Genomic DNA, 22083 nt, shown 5'->3' with positions numbered 1-22083 from the left:
CTGCTGGCACCCGCTGATCGGCGAGGAGGAAGACAGGGAAGAGCTCTCTCGATGTAAAAAAATACAGAGCTCTGTTCTGTCAGTGGGGATATGCCGGTTTTTGTTTCCCTGCAAAGCAGGGAATAAAAATCAGCACATTCCTTAGTGAAAATACCTCGCAGTACATGCATAAACACTGGTTAGGCGCGCATTTAACCCTTTGATCGCCCTGATGTTTAACCCCTTCCCAGATAGTATCATTAGTGCAGTGACAGTGTATATTGTTAGCACTGATCACTGTATTAATGTCACTGGTTCTCACAAAGTGTCAAATTGCCTGCCATACTATCATATAAGTCGCTGATCGCCGCCATTACTAGCATAAAAAAAAAGAAATAAATGAAAATTCCAGTATATATACTATAGTTTGTACCTGTTATAACTTTTGCGCAAAAACAAATCAATACAGTCAGGTCCATAAATATTGGGACATGGACACAATTCTAACGTTTTTGGCTCTATACACCACCACAATGGATTTGAAATGAAACAAACAAGATGTGCTTTAACTGCAGACTGTCAGCTTTAATTTGAGGGTATTTATATCCAAATCAGGTGAACGGTGTAGGAATTACAACAGTTTGCATATGTGCCTCCCACTTGTTAAGGGACCAAAAGTAATGGTACAGAATAATAATCATAAATAAAACTTTCACTTTTTAATACTTGGTTGCAAATCCTTTGCAGTCAATTACAGCCTGAAGTCTGGAACGTATAGACATCACCAGACGCTGGGTTTCATCCCTGGTGATGCTCTGCCAGGCCTCTACTGCAACTGTCTTCAGTTCCTGCTTGTTCTTGGGGCATTTTCCCTTCAGTTTTGTCTTCAGCAAGTGAAATGCATGCTCAATCGGATTCAGGTCAGGTGATTGACTTGGCCATTGCATAACATTCCACTTCTTTCCCTTAATAAACTCTTTGGTTGCTTTTGCAGTATGCTTTGGGTCATTGTCCATCTGCACTGTGAAGCGGCGTCCAATGAGTTGTGAAGCATTTAGCTGAATATGAGCAGATAATATTGCCCGAAACACTTCAGAATTCATCCTGCTGCTTTTGTCAGCAGTCACATCATCAATAAATACAAGAGAACCAGTTCCATTGGCAGCCATACATGCCCACGCCATGACACTACCACCACCATGCTTCACTGGTGAGGTGGTATGCTTAGGATCATGAGCAGTTCCTTTCCTTCTCCATACTCTTCTCTTCCCATCACTCTGGTACAAGTTGATCTCGGTCTCATCTGTCCATAGGATGTTGTTCCAGAACTGTGAAGGCTTTTTAGATGTCGTTTGGCAAACTCTAATCTGGCCTTCCTGTTTTTGAGGCTCACCAATGGTTTCCATCTTGTGGTGAACCCTCTGTATTCACTCTGGTGAAGTCTTCTCTTGATTGTTGACTTTGACACACATACACCTACCTCCTGGAGAGTGTTCTTGATCTGGCCAACTGTTGTGATGGGTGTTTTCTTCACCAGGGAAAGAATTCTTTGGTCATCCACCACAGTTGTTTTCCGTGGTCTTCCGGGTCTTTTGGTATTGCTGAGCTCACCGGTGCGTTCCTTCTTTTTTAGAATGTTCCAAACAGTTGTTTTGGCCACGCCTAATGTTTTTGCTATCTCACTGATGGGTTTGTTTTGTTTTTTCAGCCTAATGATGGCTTGCTTCACTGATAGTGACAGCTCTTTGGATCTCATCTTGAGAGTTGACAGCAACAGATTCCAAATGCAAATAGCACACTTGAAATTAACTCTGGACCTTTTATCTGCTCATTGTAATTGGGATAATGAGGGAATAACACACACCTGGCCATGGAACAGCTGAGAAGCCATTTGTCCCATTACTTTTGGTCCCTTAACAAGTGGGAGGCACATATGCAAACTGTTGTAATTCCTACACCGTTCACCTGATTTGGATATAAATACCCTCAAATTAAAGCTGACAGTCTGCAGTTAAAGCACATCTTGTTTGTTTCATTTCAAATCCATTGTGGTGGTGTATAGAGCCAAAAATGTTAGAATTGTGTCCATGTCCCAATATTTATGGACCTGACTGTATATGCTTATTGGAATTTTTTTTACGAAACGTTTAGCAGAATACATATTGGCCTAAATTGTATATTTTTATTTTTTTTTCAGTCTCTTTTCATATATAGTGCAAAAAAAATAAATAAAAAAGGATCAAATACCACCAAAATAAAGCTCTATTTGTGTAAAAAAAAATTATATTTCATTTGTATGACTGCGCAATTGTTAGTTAAAATATTGCAGTATCAAAAAGCAACAAATGGCCTGGACATGAAGGGGGTAAATCCTCCGGAGCTCAAATGGTGAAGATGCATGGTTGATTGTACTATATATGTCCAGTATAAGACTACCTGAGATTTAAGTGTCATTGGAGACAGAAGTAAATTATCATTTCTATTTACATTGCCTTATTAAAAAGAAAAACACTACATGGTTATTGTCCTAAGAAGTCTAATCTAAACTTCTTTTTTCTATGCCAAAAGTGTGCAGATATGCAGATTAGTGACATGTGTTGCGAAAATAGCTATGACATTTAATAGTATGTGTTGCAAATCCCATGAGGAGGAAGCAGCTTTTGGAAGGAAGTTACACAGAACTAAATTTGGCTCTCTCTCAGTTCACATTCTCAATAAACCATATCTGTGGTCAAAATGTAATGTCATATATTCATTTTTACATTGTATTTCAATTATTTCTGACCTACTCCTCTTAATCTGAATTATATTTTTTATATATTTACTTTGTGAAGATCCCCACATAGTTACTTCTTTCAGTTCTGTGACATGTAGTCACTAGGCCCTGTGAGTAGGCACTGCTGTATCACACATTTCACCTATCCTGCCTTCTGAATTACAGAGGTGCAGAGAGGAGTCAGTACAGGAATCACAGCTTACAGGCAGTAAGATATCATGGGATATGTAGTCTTTAGAAACTGAAGGTGAACAGCGGAGAAGCTGCAAAGCAAGCAGGGAATCCGAGAGGTTTTGGAACAAGGTACCAACAGACAGGCAAATTCACAGCGTGAAAGAAGATTTTTAAAGTAAGCTTATGTTGGATTGTCAAAAATAACTGTTGTATGTATTGCTATTACAAGTATGATGATATAAAATGAACGTGTATGCTGTGACCATAGATTTTCTTTAAAGGGGAACCCACTGTCCTACTCGGGTAACAACAATACATTGCAATGCTTCTATTAGAGAATTGCCGTATTGTGTGTTACAGGACATTACCAGATTTTTGTCAGCATAGCTGACATAGCAGAAAGGGCTGGTACTCAGGTTTGTGTTCCTGGAACTTTTTTTCTTGAATAATAGAAAACCAGAGCATAGGCCCTCTCACTGCTGACTTTTGTAAGTTCCCCAACATGTATGCAGCTGTCTGAAATAAGTGGCTCTAAGGTTATTACCATATTTTCAGCTGCTCACCATTTCTTGACCTGATCCAGCCATGGAAGCTCAAAAGCATTCAGGTTGCTCAAATTCAGCCAGTCACTACAAGCTAGAGCCAAGGCCACATCCCCACTCAGAACTGCTTTGTGCCTCACATGAAGTGGATAACAGGTGGACTGTGGTGGGATTGTGTATGGGCTTTCTAATGCTGATATGTATGCATATGTAATTAGTTGATCGTTTTGCTGCTTCTTGGATAATTGAGATTTGTTCTACTGTGCCCATGATAAACAATGAATGCAGCTTATGACTCTTTTAACAAGGAACATGTTTGATCTTTATCAGTGAATTCATTGTGTTACAGATGTCTGTCATAAGTGGAAACTGCAAGCTGCAAGAAGTCCTGATTAAAAGTTCTATTGGAGAAATCCTGGTGTCCGGTTGTAAAGAAGGGATACATGAGATAAAGCTGAAAGGTGATGGTGCTGCAGACTGTGGGTAAGTTTAATAGTCAATGGTTATACACTGCTAATACACCTTCACAGGCAGCAAGATGCACTGGTCAATATTCCACTTCCACAATTTCTGTTGACCAGAATTGAGATCAAATTGAGTTTTGGTAGGTTTACTGCCTTTTATCTTATCAATTGTGTGCGTTTAAATAACAAACTACTGTATTTATAACTATAATGGTAACCTTGGAGGTCTTCCAGCTGTTTATGTCCATGGTGGTCTGAAGGAGTGAATACATGCTAGTCTTCAACTAATTCCTTCTTGGTTGTCATCATCTGATAATTTGGCATTATTGCTGTGGACATAAGCAGTAACCACATTGTAGGTACTAAAGGTAAAATACCATGAAACTATATTCAATGCTTGTCATGTATCATAAATACATATATTCACCCTGGTGAATACTTTGCCTTAGTAATATAACCTGTACCCTCATACTGACATGTAACAGACCTACCTAGACACTTACATTTGTATTAAAGGAACTCTGCTCTATTTTCCACTTTCTGTTTGTATTTGTGACATAAGTGTTGAACTATTTACACAGTACCTTCAGTGAAGGCTTGAAGATATTGAAAAACTACACTTGCACTGTTTATTACCTGACCCCCTTGTAGCATACCAGATATGTCCTTGTATGCCAGACACACATACCTAGTGTCCCCCTAGCAGTGTGATTGAGCTGAGCATTGCTAGCAATGGGAGCAGTGAAGAGCCTAAAACATACTTGTGACCGATTATTTTTTCTCTGAAGAAACGGTTTGTCCTTAGCACTATGGCTTTTTCAAAAACAAAAATAAAATGTGTAGTGATTATGCCACTGTGGAGTCTAAACTCAGCATTACATAATTTTACACCATATTAGCAAAGCCTTGTACACTTGCTAAGAAGAGCCTGTATTTGCAGATACAGCTTAGATCACAGTTGCCACATTGCATTGTCTTTGATCTTCATAGGCATATTATTGCACTTGTGTACATTGCCCAGTTCAGACCTCTCCTATATATATCTCCTTACACTTGCACACGTTACCCTATATGTGCATCATGCCAAATGGCAGAAGTGCCTACTCATACTGTGTTGTGCTCATTTACTAGAGCATCTAAATAATTCAGAAATGCACTTGACTTTTTACTAGCACACAGCAGGTGTATTCTCTTGCATGCTATGTGGTGTGCTAAGTTTGAGGTGTGTGTATGCACTCTGAAGTTCTGATTTTCATAATCCAATCACCTGCAAGCAAAAATGTTTTGTTCCTTTTTTTTTTCTTTTTTTTTATATTTTCCTTGCAACTGATTGGGTATTCTTTACAAAGTAAAGCTTCATCACATTCACTAAACTCTGGGGAAAGTGGATGCAACTATACTTACAAAGTGCAGTCTAAACGATGTGCACAATTATTAGGCAAGTGAGTGTTTTGATCAAATCATTATTTTTATGCATATTATCCAACTCCAAGCTGTATAAACACGAATGCTTATTTGTATTTGTGTAATGAGGGAGGGTGTGGCCTAAGGAGATCGACACAGTATATTTAGGTGTGCATAATTATTAGGCAATAATTACACATGATCTGAGGAAGAGGCAAGTCCCTGAAACATGTTATGGTTTTGATGACCGGCTTTTTTGCTTTGGTTTGACATGGTTTGAATGCTACCCTAGGCTTCCAGTTTGCCCTCACCAGCCCTTGTTCGGGTGGTCTCTCGCCAGGTGTATGACATTACATCCAAGTCTGGGACATGTGACCTCCGCCAGATGTGCCATCTTAGTGATCCCAGCTGCCGCCATCCACACACTCCTTACACTGTCCTGAGGCTCCTGGGCTGAGCAACAGTTTATGTGTCATCCTCCAGATTCGTTGTATCAATCTAGGCACTCCTACATGTCATGCTTGCTTTTTAATCCATTAAAGTGAATTTCGATTTTATCTGTTCCTGGGCTTGTGATTTGTTGACTTCCACAGGGGTTGGAGCGCTTCTTTTATTTGTTTTATTAATTGTTAGGCAGCTTCTTTTCCTCAGGCAAAATGGGCCAAAAAAGAGCTTTAACTGACTCTGAAAAGTCAAAAATTGTAAAAAGTTTTTCAGAGGGATGCAGCACTCTTGAAATTGCTAAGATATTGGGGCATGATAACAGAACCGCCAAACGTTATGTCAACAGGGTCGCAAGAAACGTGTTGAGAAAAAGATGCAAATTAACTGCTAGAGATTTGAGAAGAATCAAATGTGAAGCTACCAGGAATCCTCCAGTGCTGTCATATTCCAGAGCTGCAACCTACCTGGAGTGCCCAGAAGTACAAGGTGTTCAGTGCTCAGAAATACAACCAAGATAAGAAAGGCTGAAACCCAACCACCACTGAACAAAACACATAAGTTGAAACATCAAGACTTGGCCAAGAAATATCTGAAGACAGATTTTTTTTAAAGGTTTTATGAACTGATGAGATGGGAGTGACTCTTGATAGACTAGATGGATGGGCTCATGGTTGGATCAGTAATGGGCACAGAGCTCCACTTCGACTCAGACACCAGCAAGGTAGAGTTGGGGTACCGGTATGGGCTGGTATTATTAAAGATGAGCTAGTTGGACTTTTTCGGGTTGAAGATGGACTCAAAATCAACTCCCAAACCTACTGCCAGTTTTTAGAAGAAACTTTCTTCAAGCAGTGGTACAGGAAACAGTCTGCATCTTTCAAGAAGACCACGATATGTATGCAGGACAATGCTCCATCGCATGCATTGAAGTACTCCACTGCGTGGCTTGCCAGTACAGGCCTTGAAAGATGAAAGAATAATGACATGGCCCCCTTTCTCACCTGACCTAAACACTATTGAGAACTTGTGGGTCCTTCTTAAACGGAAGATTTATGGTGAAGGAAAACAATACACCTCTGAACAGTGTCTGGAAGGCTGTGGTTGCTGCTGCTGCACAAAACGTTGATCATCAACAGATCAAGAAACTGACAGAATCCATAAAATAAACTCAAAATACATTTTTAGTTATTTCTATTCACTTTAATAGATGAAAATAAACAAGTGAGGTGGGAAAATTTGTATTTTTCATTTAGCTGCATAATCTTTCTGCACACTAATAGTTGCCCAATAATTGTGCACACAAAGATATTCTTCTAAGAAAGCCAAAACCTCACCTGTCTTAAATATTCAGGTTTGAGGTTTATTAACATTTTGAATTGACCTAGAGCACTGTAGTTGTTCAATAATGAAATTAATCCTCAAGAATACAACTTGTTTAATAATTATGCACACAGTGTATTTGCCTTTAGTAAATCAACCCCAATGTGTCAATACCTGTGATCATGTGCTGAAACGTTCACAGAACAGTGTGAGTGCCAAAGTGCTGTCGGATCTTCATATATATAGTAAGAGTCCTATTACTGAAGATACATATAACTATGGATGAGGTGGACTGCTCTGTCTGGGTGTAGTGGGACTTTTGGTTTTTGGTTGTCAGTGTTAGAGAGCCTATGCTGCTTTCCCAACCTGCTCCCTTTTTTCGGTGTTCTATCATTTGAGAGTCAGTGGACTGCAGTGGGGTTGCAGGAAGTGACATCAGCTGATACTTTGTATAGATACGAAGTAAAAAAATAATTTTTGGAACTACTAGCAGCATCTAGAAATGTTGCCCCTGTACCAAAGTCATAACGCCCAGACTGCATACTTTATTTCAAGTGTTATATACTGTAATTTTGCAATGCAGCCATAGATTAGACCTTTTGGAATGGCAATTTAGCCCTTGGCCAGTCATACTTTGTGTAATCTGCCTATTTTATAGGTAAAACCTGAATACCACAAATGTTTGTTTTATCTGAGGGTTTGTCCATATATTTTCCAACAGCCAACAAAATGATCTGCCCCAACTTAATGTTAAAGTGGTATTAAACCAAAAAGTAAGCATTTATTATACTACAGATTACAATTCTTAGACATGATTGCTGCATTGGTTTTTTTTTTTAGGCTTCATTTCTATTATTTTCACTTGGTGATCCTGCCACTGTCTGTTTTTCAAAAGAACAAGCTCTCCTGCAGATTTAGCAGTTAGAGGGTTGAAACAAACCATTTAACACTGAAAGGTTGCTGACATTGGTCAGCTTTTATTTAAAACAATGTTTGCAGTAACTGCCTATAAAGTATTATTTTGAGTTTGTGTAATGTAAATCTTCGAGTACATCTAACAATCCCCTCCCCCCATATTGACGATGCTGCAGTCCAAAGGTGCCCCTGAGCTCCTTTATCTAGAGTGGAGGCATTCTAATACAGGAGGTGTGTTACTGACCAGATCACAAAGCGAAAAGGAGGAAAAAAAAGCTAAAAAAATTAAAACAAATGCAGCCACCCCATCTAATGATTTTACGCAGCAATATATGACATTTTTTGGTTTGGGATTTAATACCGCTTTAATATGCAGCAAGGTTAACAAAACTAGGGAGAGGGGCGCATACCTTGTCACAGTGCTGTAGGTTTCCTCTGCAGCTTAACCGATGGTTTGTTGCCAGCCCTGAAAAAAAAAAAGTTTAAACCGATAAACAGTAAAGAAGTTCCCGTGTGTATTTGTTTGAGTATTAAAAGTTCCTCACACAATATTGCAGAAGTATAGAGAAAAAAAATAGTTCACTTGTTTGCATGCTGGCTGATGCCAGAGACAAACCTTATTCTCTCTCATTGGCTCCAGCAGGTGAAGCGTTTACAGCGTTCTCTCGCAGCGTATCTTTTGTTTGGGACACAGGGGAGCCCCTCTTCAGCGCTCACAAATGAAAAGCTGCTAAGCCCTCCAGCCAGTGAAGCACGCATTCAGCTTGTTCCCATACTATTAAAAAAAACACACACACACACAGCCGGTGCCAGTGTAACATTGTGTTTCATTGTTTGAAAGACAGGTTTCTTGGTAGCCATTCAATCTAAATGATAACCCAGGGGGCCTGCACTATTTATGTTTGCTGGCTAAGAAATCCATCTTAAGCAGGTTTTATAATTTGTTTGGATAAATACATAAAGTTCTTCTATGTCCTTAAAGTGCACCTGTAATGTTGGCCAAAGCAATATGCTGTAAAGAAGAAGAGGAATATATTCTACCATTGGTTTACTGCTATTATATGATTTTAAAGTTTGCCTTGGTTATTTCCCCACTTTGTTATGTTCTACCCCCTTTAGATTGTGGCCGTTATAGGGAGGTTAGGTTGTGGAAGTGTTTCATGGATTGCAATGTGGTGTTCTGGGGTGCTAAATGTAAGTTGAGCTTGTCACACCTAACAGTTGCATCTGGTAGCAGAGACTTTCTAACAGACGAACAGTATAGAATTACAAAAGGCTACAAGCAGGTCTTGGGCAACATAGACAAATACCATCTTCATCAGTGAAAAAACAAGTACAGCACCTTCCTCTATGCATTATGGCATAATGCATTTAAAAAAGGGTCACATGCCTTCCCATTTCAGTTGTACTACTAACACATTCAAAATGAATGGGCTGCCTTAACTCAACGCATAATATGAATGGAGCCTAAACCTGTAATATTGTGTAAAGCAAAATGCTGTGACAGTAAGTGCTAACCCTCTTTTTTTTAAGAAAATTCATTGGGGGAGATTTAAGTGTCACAGCAATGTACTGAGTTCAGGATAGGTGAGCAGGTCAGCAATACTATCCCTCTTCCCAGAATAAAATTTTTTGTCTTTTTTTGCACCTGATGCGTCACTGATTTCCTAGCACAATGAAAAACAAACTTTACACATTGGAGTCTCTTCTTTCCTAATTATAGCCCCACTGTCTCACCTGCTAAGCAAAAAATTGTTTTTTGGTGCAAACCTCTGTCTAAACGTAAAACATATAACTTTGCCTTAGCAATGAGTAGGGATGAGTGAACTTTGTGGGATCCAGATTCCACATGTATAGACCAGGCGTGGCACTTGCATTGGTCCAAAAAGGGCAACATTAAAAATCCACAAATCTTTAAACAACTTGCTTGGGGGATACCTTCTGTCTGAACATGAAGTTATGGAACAGTACAATACAGTGCTTTAAAAGTGGCATACAAAATAGGCATGGGGTTCCCCTTAAAATTCCTACCAGGCCCTTATGCAGACAGGCAGCTTGGGTGGCCTATAAAGGGAGGGCAGTGAGCATGTACCTGCAACTTCATGTTTTAGACTAGTCCACTAGCCTTTCAACATTAAAGGGGGTGGGGGAGGTCGTACCTTGCAAAAGGAGTCTGGCAGACCAAGCATCCCCCCCCACATGTCACCTTGTACTTTAGGCTAGTTTCGCATTTGCATTTGTGTGTTGCGGGAATGTGGACGAAATGCACAAAAATGTGTATACCTTTTACAGGCACGCAGTGGTGCTATTCATTTTTAATGCCACCAGCATGTACCCAAATACACCTATTGTTCATCAGAACACATGACATCAAAGTACCATTTGCATTTTGGTGCAATGTGAATAATAAAAAAAAAAATTGCACCTATTACATGGTACTCCCCCCCCCTCCTTTCCCAGTGTTAAAAGGTACACTATGGTATGGTTCAGGAATGGAGGGATCATGCTCGCTGCCTTCTTTTTCCTGGGCCAACCAGGCTGCTTGCCTGAATAAGGGTCCTGGTAGGAATTTTAAGGGGAACTCCATGCCTATTTTATGGTAAATTTTCACTTTTAAAGGACTATAGCATACTGTTCTATACCTTCATGCACAGATTTAAGGCATCCCCCAAGCATGAAATTAAGGGGGACCCTACCCTTTTTTTCCCCATTGTGTGTGTGTTTGTTTTCTTTTTTTTTTAGTATTGTTGGTGGGAGGGTGATGGCAAAGTTTGAACTGAAACATACCCCTAATATTGGGTAGCAGGTATGGCAGCACTTAATAATATAAGGCATTTAAAAAATGATTTGAATATAAGGCATTTAAAAATTAACACATTAATGACTGAAACAATCCTATATGGTGCATATCTTCTGTAACCATCCTCACTGATCACATGTAAAGCCAAAGTATAAAAGGTTTTAATTTGGCAGGGAAGAGAGAGAGCCGTTTCCAGGTTTTGTCTTTGTTAAGGAGATGTCCCCGTCCTTCCAGCAGAACAGGAAGCAATGAGAAATCTCTGCAGGGGGAACATTAACCACACATCTTACAGTACAGGACACAGGTACTTATTTTCAGACCATGGGTTATATGCTGCAACCTTCAAGTGATTGGAGCACTTGCTGAGAATGCTTCCTAGAGTATCCAAATCACTCCATGTATTTAGTGAGTATTTTTAGGCAGTGGACCTCTTCTACTGTTGGAGACTTGTTAATTTTTTTTTTTTCTAATTGTCATCACTTGTTCCTTCCTAATCTTTGACTAAGGCTTCTATCAACATCTGATTCCTTTTGCCTTATGGCTCGCTATCAGTTTTGCTAGGCCTCTGCCTAGTTTCCTGAGAGATTTTCTAAATTAATAGCAGACGCAACTTGATGAGTTATACCCTCACCTACTCACAGATTAAATTACCCCTTATATTAAGACGGGTGAAACAGAGCTACAACCTCCTTAATCATCCACAGCTTGCAGGCACCGGCTTCCAGCTAGGAAGTTCTCTGTTAACCACTTGCCCTCCTGAGGATTTACCCCCCTTCCTGACTAGGCTATTTTTTGCTTTACGGCGCTGCGTTACTTTAACTAACGCTTGTGCGGTCATGCAACACTGCACCCAAATTAAATTTATGTCCTTTTTTTCCCACGAATTGAGCTTTCTGTTGGTGGTATTTGATCACTTGTGTGGTTTTTATTTTTTGCACTATAAAAAAAAGGGACAATTTTGAGAAAAAAAAAATATTTTTGACTTTTTGCTATTAAACATGTCCACTAAAAAAATGAAAAAAAAAACCATTTTGAAAGTTATAGTGTTTACAAATGGCGGTATATATACTGGATTTTTTTTTTTCAAACTAGTAATGGTGGCAATCAGCAACTTATAGCGGGACTGTGGCAGACACTCTGACACTGGGGGGAACTGACTTGATGTCACTGACATCCCCAATGACATCAATACAGTGATCAGTGTAAAAAAAAAAGCACTGACTGTACTAATGCACTGGGCAGGAAGGGGTTAAAATGAGGGGCGATCAAAGGGTTAACTGGCTGCTGGGAGTGTTTTATATAGGAGGCCGTGTCAGTGTGCTTCACTGTAAAGACACTGCCTTGGATGGCTGTGCTGTGCACAGCCATCCAAAGCAGTGTGCCCGAGCTGACAGGGATGAGAACTGTTAGTAAACAAAACAGTCCCCCTCCCCGTCGGAGATCCTCGGTAATCACTGAGCGCCGGTGAATAATCACTGGCCTGGACCTGATGATTGACCACCGCGGTAGCGAAAGGCGAGCCGCCTGCGCTCTCCCTACCCAGAAGTGCTAAATCACGTATATATACGTGACTGTGCACCCGTGTCGCCCTGTAGCAGTATTTCTGCTATAGGGCAGTCGGGAAGTGATTAACCTCCAATCTTCTAGCAATGGATAAGGAAAGCTGACGCTCCAGTGCAACAGCTATAATCCAATGTTACTTATTATTAGAGTTTGTGTGATACAGCCGAAACGTGTTGATTTTTTACATGACTGTATCACACAGCTTTAATACTAAAAAACATTTGATTATAGCCAATGCACTGGAGCACCAGCTTTCCTTATGCATTACCTCTTATATTGTTCAAAAAATCGTCACATACATTCAAACCCCAAAGTGCCTTGGAGTATACCGTATAAGCTCCTGAATTTAACTGACCCATGTACTGAAGTTCTCTGCAGATCAATTAAATCCTTAGCCACTTACCAGAAATGTTTACGGGAGAACTACAGCAACGAATTTAAACTACTAGTTTTTAAAGCCCTAATAAGAACTGGGCAAAAACATCCTTCCCAGACTGTTGCACATATCCTTGTAATGCCAATGGTGTCTCTGTCTAATCCCATCGTCATTCTTATTCTTATAACACAACTTTAGTCTGTGGCTGTCCCCATGTTCAAGAACATGCTCTTTCATTGGCAACCCCTGCTTTCTCTTATCTGGAAAATCCTCCTTGTTTATTCTGGTGAACTCTTTGAGACAGCCAATGCCTTAATGTTTCCCACTCAGGGTCATAGATACCCTCCTCTTTATTAAAGGCACTATAAACCTTTCTACCTGCTCGTTTTTGTTTTTCACCTGCTTAAATTGTGGATTGATCAATAGTTTAATGGTGTCATTTGTTGTCCTGTACGCACTGTTGGTGTGAGCTGGAGTTTGGCTTCAGTCCGTGTGTCTGCTAATACATCTAACACTCCCCTCCTCCCAGACTGAAAATGCTGCTGTCCAAAGGTGCGCCTGTGCTCTGGAGGCACTCTAATACAGGAGGTGTGTTACTTGCCAGATCACCAGGTGAAAACAGAAGGGAGAAGCCTAAAAAAAGAAATCTAATGCAGCCACCACATCTAATGATTGGTAAGCTGCAATTGTGACGATCGCGGCGTCAGTCCCTAGCACTTCTCACCAACTCGTGACCGAAGGACTAGCCAATCTAAAACCGCACTGTAACGTGCATAACAATGCCACACTCAGCTGCGCCCTGTACAAAGATTTTCCAGCTAATGGACCACAATCTATATACCTGCAGCCTGAGAGCGATTGTTACTGGGTCAGGTTAATTACGCAATTAACCATTCACACTGCCACCACCGCCTTTTTGTAGAGAGAAGGAGGAAACTCGCCAATATTAGCAATAACACTATGATGTTTGAATAATCGTCTGTATACCACTGTCACCACAGGCAGAGATATATAAAGGTTTTAAAAACGCACAGTAGCGCTCTTCAGAGACAGGGATTCTTAGTTTGCATTAAAGAGCTTTAGAAACAGTTCAACACTTTTCAGAGAATAAGATTTATTACTAAAAAGGTCAAAATGGTGCAATAAAAATATTTACAGAAAAAGATGTAACCAATATATATATATAAATACAGAGAGCAATAACACAGCAAAGAGATAACAGAAAGAAGTTTAGAGAGGTAGATACTTGCCGTCAGCCTTGGTTTAAGCATATCAAGTTTCAGAGCAAAGGATACCATCTCCCAAGTTGGTTCCTGATGTTAAAAGGGGAGAATTCTTCAACTCAACTCCAAGCATAACAGCCTTTTTCTAGGACCTCAGCAGGGTGTCTCCTTACAGCAGAGAACCAATCGCCTCATTTGGGGAGGGGTGTTGTAGGCGGGGGACTCAGACTGGAACCAAAATCCCTCGCAAGTTATACCATGGGCAATAACCTTCCCTAGGTACATGTAACATTCTATCCACGGGTAGATTAATATGCAGAATCATCTGCTGAACGTCTAGCTATCAAACATGGTATAGTTCACGATTTCAGCTAGAACTTTATGGCTTTCTGCTCTCTTGTAGACTTCAACTAGGGGGTGTACGATATCAGACGACTCGCATTAAACTGAGCTATCCGAATATATGCTTGGTTTTAATGTCTTTGAAGCCCAGTGAAGGACTGGTTCATGGTTTTACGATTCTCTCAGATTGAGAGGGTAATAGACACCCGGGAACCAGCTAATTTGGAATTTATAACCATGAAGCTGTCCCGCTGTGCCTGATTGCCTTTGCACTTCTGAACCCAGACACAGGGACCACGTGTCACTCAACAGAGAGGGAGAAGGGGATTGGAGGGAGAGAGATAGAAGATGGAGGATCCTTAGCAAGATGGATGACCGCGTCCATCTCTGTGTGCACAATTACTGCGGCAATACATAAAATTTTGGGGTTTAATACTGCTGTAATATATTGACGTAGTGGAATCGAGCAGCCATGACACTACAAACTGCAGCCATAACATGTGAGCACATTGTTACAAGTAAAGCAAACAAATGACACAGGGACTATAACTACACTAATATATAGTTAAAACAGAAAAAACATTTTGAAAGTGTGCTATGCCTTTACGTTAATTAGGTCAAAATTATTTTGACCTAATTCTACTAATATCGCCTTGGCTTTGAATCTACATTAAAAAAACCTGACCTTATATACTGGTCAAGTCTGTTCCCCGTTTTTAGTTCCAGTATCCTGTACTGTTCTCCAACATTACAATCAATTTACAGTCAACCATCTTTTACTGTAATGTTGGAGTACAGTACAGGACACAGGAACAAAACGGGGAACAGACTTGACCACTATCAGGTTTTTTTAGTAGATTTTGGAAAGGTTAGAATGTCTGATGTGTACAGTGGGGATCGAAAGTTTGGGCACCCCAGCTAAAAATTTGTATTAATGTGCATAAAGAAGCCAAGGAAAGATGGAAAAATCTCCAAAAGGCATCAAATTACAGATTAGACATTCTTATAATATGTCAACAAAAGTTAGATTTTATTTCCATCATTTACACTTTCAAAATAACCGAAAACAAAAAAATGGCGTCTGCAAAAGTTTGGGCACCCTGCAGAGTTAATATCTTGTACTGCCCCCTTTGGCAAGTATCACAGCTTGTAAACGCTTTTTTTAGCCAGCCAAGAGTCTTTCAATTCTTGTTTGAGGTATCTTTGCCCATTTTTTCTTACAAAAGTCTTCCAGTTCTTTGAGATTTCTGGGCTGTCTGTCACGCACTGCTCTTTTAAGGTCTATCCATAGATTTTCAATTATGTTGAGGTCAGGAGATTGTGAAGGCCATGTCAAAACCTTCAGTTTACGCCTCTTGATGTAATCCCCCGTGGATTTCGAGGTGTGTTTAGGATCATTATCCACTTGTAGAAGCCATCCTCTCTTTAACTTCAGCTTTTTCACAGATGGCATCAAGTTACCATCCAAAATGTGCTGAAATTTTATTGAATCCATATTTCCTTCTACTCGTGAGATGTTCCCTGTGCCACTGACTGCAACACAACCCCAAAACATGATTGATCCAACCCCATGCTTAATAGTTGGACAGAGTTTCTTTTCATTAAATTCTGTGCCCCTTCTTCTCCAAACGAACCTTTGCTCATTCCAGCCAAAAAGTTCAATTTTAACCTCATCGGTCCACAGAACTTGTTTCCAAAATGCATCAGGCTTGTCTATATGTTCATTTGCAAAGTTCAAACGATGATTTTTGTGGTGAGGATGTAGAAGAGGTTTTCTTCTGATGACTCTTCCATGAAGACCATATTTGTACAAGTATCTCTTTATAGTGGAATAGTGTACCACAACTCCAGTGTCTGCCAGATCTTTCTGGAGGGATCGTGCAGTCAAACGTGGGTTTTGAATTGTTTTTCTCACAATCCTGCGAGCTGTTCTGTCTGATATTTTTCTTGGTCTTCCAGATGTTGCTTTAACTTCCACTGTTCCTGATGACTGCCATTTCTTAATTACATTCCGAACAGAGGATATTGACATCTGAAAACGCTTTGCTATCTTCTCATAGCCTTCTCCAGCTTTGTGAGCGTCAACTATTTTCAGTTTCAGTTTTCTAGACAACTGCTTAGAAGAACCCATGGTGCTGATTGTTGGGGCAAGGTCAGATGAGTCTGGGCATTTAAAACCTTTGAGATGGACATCACCTGGTCTTCCCAGACGATGATGGAGAACAATCCATGACACTGGCAGGTCTCAGCTTTGCAAAGGGGGCAGTGCATGCTATAAATTCTGCAGGGTGCCCAAACTTTTGCAGACGCCATTTTTTGTTTTCTGTTATTTTGAAAGTGTAAATGATGGAAATAAAATCTAACTTTTGTTGACATATTATAAGAATGTCTAATCTGTAATTTGATGCCTTTTGGAGATTTTTCCATCTTTCCTTGGCTTCTTTATGCACATTAATACAATTTTTAGCTGGGGTGCCCAAACTTTCGATCCCCACTGTATATATATAGTTGTGTTCAAAATAATAGCAGTGTGTTGAAAAAAGTGAATAAAGCTCAAAATCCTTCTAATAGCTTTTATTTCCATACACACAAATGCATTGGGAACACTACACATTCTATTCCAAATCAAAACATGAAGAAAAATATATCAAATTTGTGTTGTTCCTCTAAAAAAAATTGAAGAAACGTGAATATTAGACTGTTCAAAAACATAGCAGTATTTGTATTCTTCTTCACAAACTCAAACATTCACTATATAAACTGAAAAATGTTTGAAGCTTTTTCTTTCCTTTGAATCACTTAAATAATATTTCGTTGTATAAGCACTGTTTCTGAGAACTGCTATACATCTGTGTTGCATGGAGTCAACCAACTTCTGGCCCCTGTGAACAGGTATTCCAGCCCAGGATGATTGTACTACATTCCACAGTTCTTCTCTATTTCTTGGTTTTGCCTCGGAAACTGCATTTTTGATGTCACCCCACAAGTTTTCTATTGGATTAGGATCCGGGGATTGGACTGGCCGCTCCATAACGTCAGTCTTGTTGGTCTGGACCCAAGATGTTGCACGTTTACTGGTGTGTTTGGGGTCATTGTCTTGTTGGAACACCCATTTCAAGGGCATTTCCTCTTCAGCATAAGGCAGCATGATCTCTTCAAGTATTCTGATGTATTCAAACTGATCCATGATCCCTGGTATGCGATAAATAGGCCCAACATCATAGTATGAGAAACATCCCCATATCATGATGCTTGCACCACCATGCTTCACTGTCTTCACAGTATAGTGTGGCTTGAATTCAGTGTTTGGGGGTCGTCTGACAAACTGTCTCCGGCCACTAGACCCAAAAAGAAAAATCTTACTTTCATCAGTCCACAAAATGTTGCGCCATTTCTCTTTAGGCCAGTCAATGTGCTCTTTAGCAAATTGTAACCTCTTCAGCGCATATCTTTTTTTCAACAGTGGGACTTTGCGGGGGCTTCTTGCAGATAGCTTGGCTTCACATAGGCGTCTTCTAATTGTAACAGTACTCACAGGTAACTTTACACCTTCTTTCATCTTCCTGGAGCTGATTGTTGGCTGAGTCCTTGCCATTTTGGCTATTCTTCTATCCATTCGAATGGTAGTTTTTCGCTTTCTTCCACGTCTTTCAGGCTTTGCTTGCAATTTTAAAGCATTTGCGATCATTTTAGCTTAGCAGCCTATCATTTTCTGCACTTCTTTATATGTTTTCCCCTCTCCAATCAACTTTTTAATCAAGGTACACCGTTCTTCTGAACAATGTCTGGAATGGCCCTATTTCCCCAGAATTGCAGAAAGAAATGCACTGTAACCAGCATGTACAACATTTGCTGCCTTCCTTCCTTAAATAAGGGCAATAATTGCCACCTGTTTTTCAGTGAATGACCTCACTAATTGAACTCCACACTGCTATTATTTTGAACATGCCCCTTTCAATTAGTGATTCAATTACACAGAATCAGCAGCATGCATGTCATGACTGTTGGGTCTGTTGGATTTCTATTACTCTACTTCACCTGCTAGTAAATTATTTGCCATGTAGAAATATCATTTCTACCAAAAACAGTGATTGATCAGGTTAGTGATGTCTGACTGCTATTATTTTGAACACAATTGTGTATATATATATATGTATATATGTGTGTGTATATATATATATATATATATATATATATGTGTATGTATGTTTTGGGTTTTTTTTTGCCGTTGGTTGCAGTATTTGTCTTTACACCCTAAAATGATCTTGTTTTTAACTGTTGTGCAGTTTTCTATTATGGTCCAGGTTAGGTTACACTCCATTGAAAACCTGTCACAAAAGTGGGAAACTGAGCTTGAAATTAAAAAAATAATAAGTATGTGTTAAATTTGCTGAAAACTTTGTGCTAAAATGTTACATAAATTTAAAAACAGAAACAGCTGTTTTTGCTACAAATGGTTAGGGCCCTTTCACATGGATCGAATCCATCCTGTGGGGATCGTCGGCTTTCTTTACAACTTACCTTTCCTTGGAGCGGGTCCAATGTCACCCCGTATATGGTTGCATGCCGGCGATCCCCTCATTCTGTGGTGATTGTTGCATGCAACCTATACAGGGTGACCCGCTCCAAGAAAAGGTAAGTTTAAGAGAGAGCCGACAATCCCCGCAGGATGGATCGGATCTGCAGATTGAGCATAATGGATCAGAGTCTGATCCATTATGCTCAATCCGCAGATCCGATCCATTCTGCGGGGATTGTCGGAGGGGGTGTCACCAAGTGTTACCGCACCAGGTGACACCAACCCTAGGGACGCCTCTGGTTGGATGCATTTTAAAATACACAACTGCATAGACAGCCCACAATCCAGGCTATCCTATCCTACACCATTGCAGTGCAGTGCACTGCACTTTTCTGCACCGCAAATGAGCAAAAACGCATGCAAACTCACTGAAACTCATCACAGTGCACATAGAAGCCCAAGGAAAGAAAGGAGGAAGTGACCTCACAGGACAAATGCATATAGAAACACAGGCGTCAACTGCGTGTAAAACGCATATCAAGTACATGCATAGGCACAAGAAAAAAACGTGCAGTTACTTGCAGTTTCTGGTGTGAGTGGGCCCTAAAGCTTTAAAGTTAAATTTTGCCCCCTTTTGTCTCTTCAAACAGGCTGTCTGTTTTATTTAAAAAGAAGGAATCATGGAAGAGGTGTGACCAAGCTTAACTTTTACGAGCAGTCAAGTTTTGCATATAAAACCAGATATTTTTATATCTATGGATCTACCGATTTTGTTTTGACATGCTGTTTTCAATAAAAAGGCCTTGTTTTAGCATATAATTGGTTTGAAATGCCAAAGTTTCTAACACATTTAGAGTAATATTTGTCAATGTCAACCAGGTGTACAAATTGTTTCTATTGCATGCCTTCTATGTGTGTGTTTTTTTTTTTTGTGCCTTATTTTTTTTGAGGACACTAAGTGTGAATTGGTGTCTGCAGATAGGTATAGATATATCAAGCCTTTTCTAACCTTTTATGAATATGTCAGGTATGCTTCTTAAACATCTATTTTTTCCATTATTTATTAAAACTTTTCATGCAGTGAAAACATTTTACTTGTTAATGAGAGAAAGTGGGAGAAATTAATGACATAGATCCCGGGAACCTCCAAGATGTCTCCTTTTAACCATGCACAAGCGGCTCTCTCTTTCTGACTCTATGTAGTTTAATTTCTTTGATAGAGTTCAGTAAGCAAATGCAAATAGATTTAATGATTTGCATCAGTAGATCATTTCTCAGTTTAATATCCTCTGATATTTTGGTCAAGGACTTCTTCCTTTTTGGTGGCTGGTGGAATTTCGTATAATAAAAAAATATTAATGTGGGATCCATTATGATACATTCAAATTAAATGGTATATATTAACCATTTATTCATAGGGAATATTTTTCAAGGAGCTGTTTCTGTCAGTCTAGTGACAGTCAAAAAGGAATCGATCTTGAAAGAAAATGGAATAACTCTTAAAAATGAATATGGAACAGACATATTAATGCACTTTTAAGGAATAATCATTACGGTTTGGGTTCTGACGTGCGATGATTGCCTGTAGGCCTCAAAAGTCCTGAGCCACAAAAAGGGTCTTTAAAAAAGACTGAATGCAAATGCATTATTCTGTCAGAAATGAAAAATACAGGCTTCAAACAACTGCGGAGATAGCCCGAAAATAGATGCTGGATTGGTAGATCGGCTCGTAAGTTATTTTTCTTTTAATGGTAAAAAAAAGATCATTTGAGGTAAGTTTTAGCAAATGCTTTGCATTGCGGGCTAAGACATTTCATTTTCTTTTTGGGGAACACATAAAATAAAAATACACAGCACACATGTAAAATGTATACAGTATAATTCAGAAAAGATCTGGCTTTTAAGATCTTAAGAATTTCAAGTTGATGGATTAAAAAAGGCCAGTTAATGCATTTTTATGTTTATTTAGAAAAAAAAAATAGTTTGTAAATGCATCTTATGTAAGTACTTGAATTAGTCTGGATACTAGCCTCCCCTCCCCTTCATGGCAGCACTGGAAAAAACGGCAGCACTAAGAGCCAATTAGACTTGGGTGCATGCACATGTGCCAACAAGGAACATACTAGGAGGAGCAGAGAAGTGTGATCTGGGAGGAGCAAAGGGTTAGGAACAATGACCTACCACATCACTGTGCTTTTTCTCAGTTGTACCAATCTACACGTCTTGTGTGGTGTATGTTGTAACCGGTGTTGTTCTGCAGTGAAAGTGAAAGAACTGGATGTGCTATCTGACAAGGGTGCCTGTAGAGAAGCTGCACAGAATTAAAAAAAAAAAAACACAAACACTTTTTTGAGTAAAATCAGTCTCATACGTGTTGTTAAATTGTGTACTGTGCTAATTGCTTTGGGCTCAGATGGAACTTTGGTTAGATTTACAGTAGAAATGGCACCTATTGGGATAGAAACATGAGAGATAACATTGCTGACTTGTGTTATTTTAAACACACAAGCTGGTCCCTGCTTACTACTGCTTAGTGAAATACTAACTTGGGACATAGAATAAAGGTCCCCTTGACAGTCATATGTGATGAAACATGTTGGGGCAGAGCCAGGAAGTGCAGGTAGATCTGTGCTAAGCAGTGTGTGTGAGAGCAAGGGTGCTCCTTCACTTACTTGCTTTTCTTTGTTGAGGACTGAGTGCCTAGCATTGCTCAGGTGTGATTTTGGCCCATTCTTCCACACAAACAGTCTTCAACTCTCCCTCCAGCTCCCTGCAGACGAGCCCTGCACAGCCACTCCAATTTCAAAAGTGACAGAGGCTGTGGGGATGAAGAACCCATACACACTATCATGGGAAAGGGAGTTGGGGGTTCCTCTTTTGCACCATGTTACACCCTAAATGCGGGTGTAACATGCTGCAAAAGTTCAAATTACCCTTTACGTTTGCTAAAGCACTGTGCATAATAATAAGTGCATTTTTTAAGGTTGAATATGTTTTTATTATTATAATTAACATTTTTTAAGAAAAAGGTAATCAGTGAGAAATACAGGTAACTCCAAATCACAGAAATGAAGCTCCATATACAGCGGGTGAAATAGTCACCATTTTTCTCAGTAAATATATTTCTAAAGGTGCTATTGACATGAAATTTTCACCACATGCCGGTAACAACTCATGTAATCCATACATATAAAGAAACTGAAACAAAAAAGTTCAGAAGTTAAGTTGTGTAATAAAATGAA

At 39.6% G+C, this 22083-nt stretch overlaps 1 protein-coding gene across 3 annotated transcripts in view; it reads left to right on the top strand.

Annotated features, from left to right (window-relative positions):
- Positions 1 to 22083, top strand: part of MGMT (O-6-methylguanine-DNA methyltransferase) — a 625576-nt gene that overhangs the window by 152802 nt on the left and 450691 nt on the right. For all 3 annotated transcript variants that reach the window (XM_089669522.1, XM_089669514.1, XM_089669506.1), the window contains one exon: positions 3821 to 3954. In XM_089669522.1, the coding sequence (XP_089525648.1) occupies positions 3821 to 3954 (134 nt within the window). The remainder of the gene's footprint in view (positions 1 to 3820; positions 3955 to 22083) is intronic.

This window comes from Staurois parvus, unplaced genomic scaffold (assembly GCF_062004578.1).
Source record: "Staurois parvus isolate SC_StPar_1 unplaced genomic scaffold, SC_StPar_1.0 ptg000009l, whole genome shotgun sequence".
Lineage (NCBI taxonomy): Eukaryota > Metazoa > Chordata > Amphibia > Anura > Ranidae > Staurois > Staurois parvus.
This window is presented reverse-complemented; position numbering and strand designations above follow the sequence as displayed.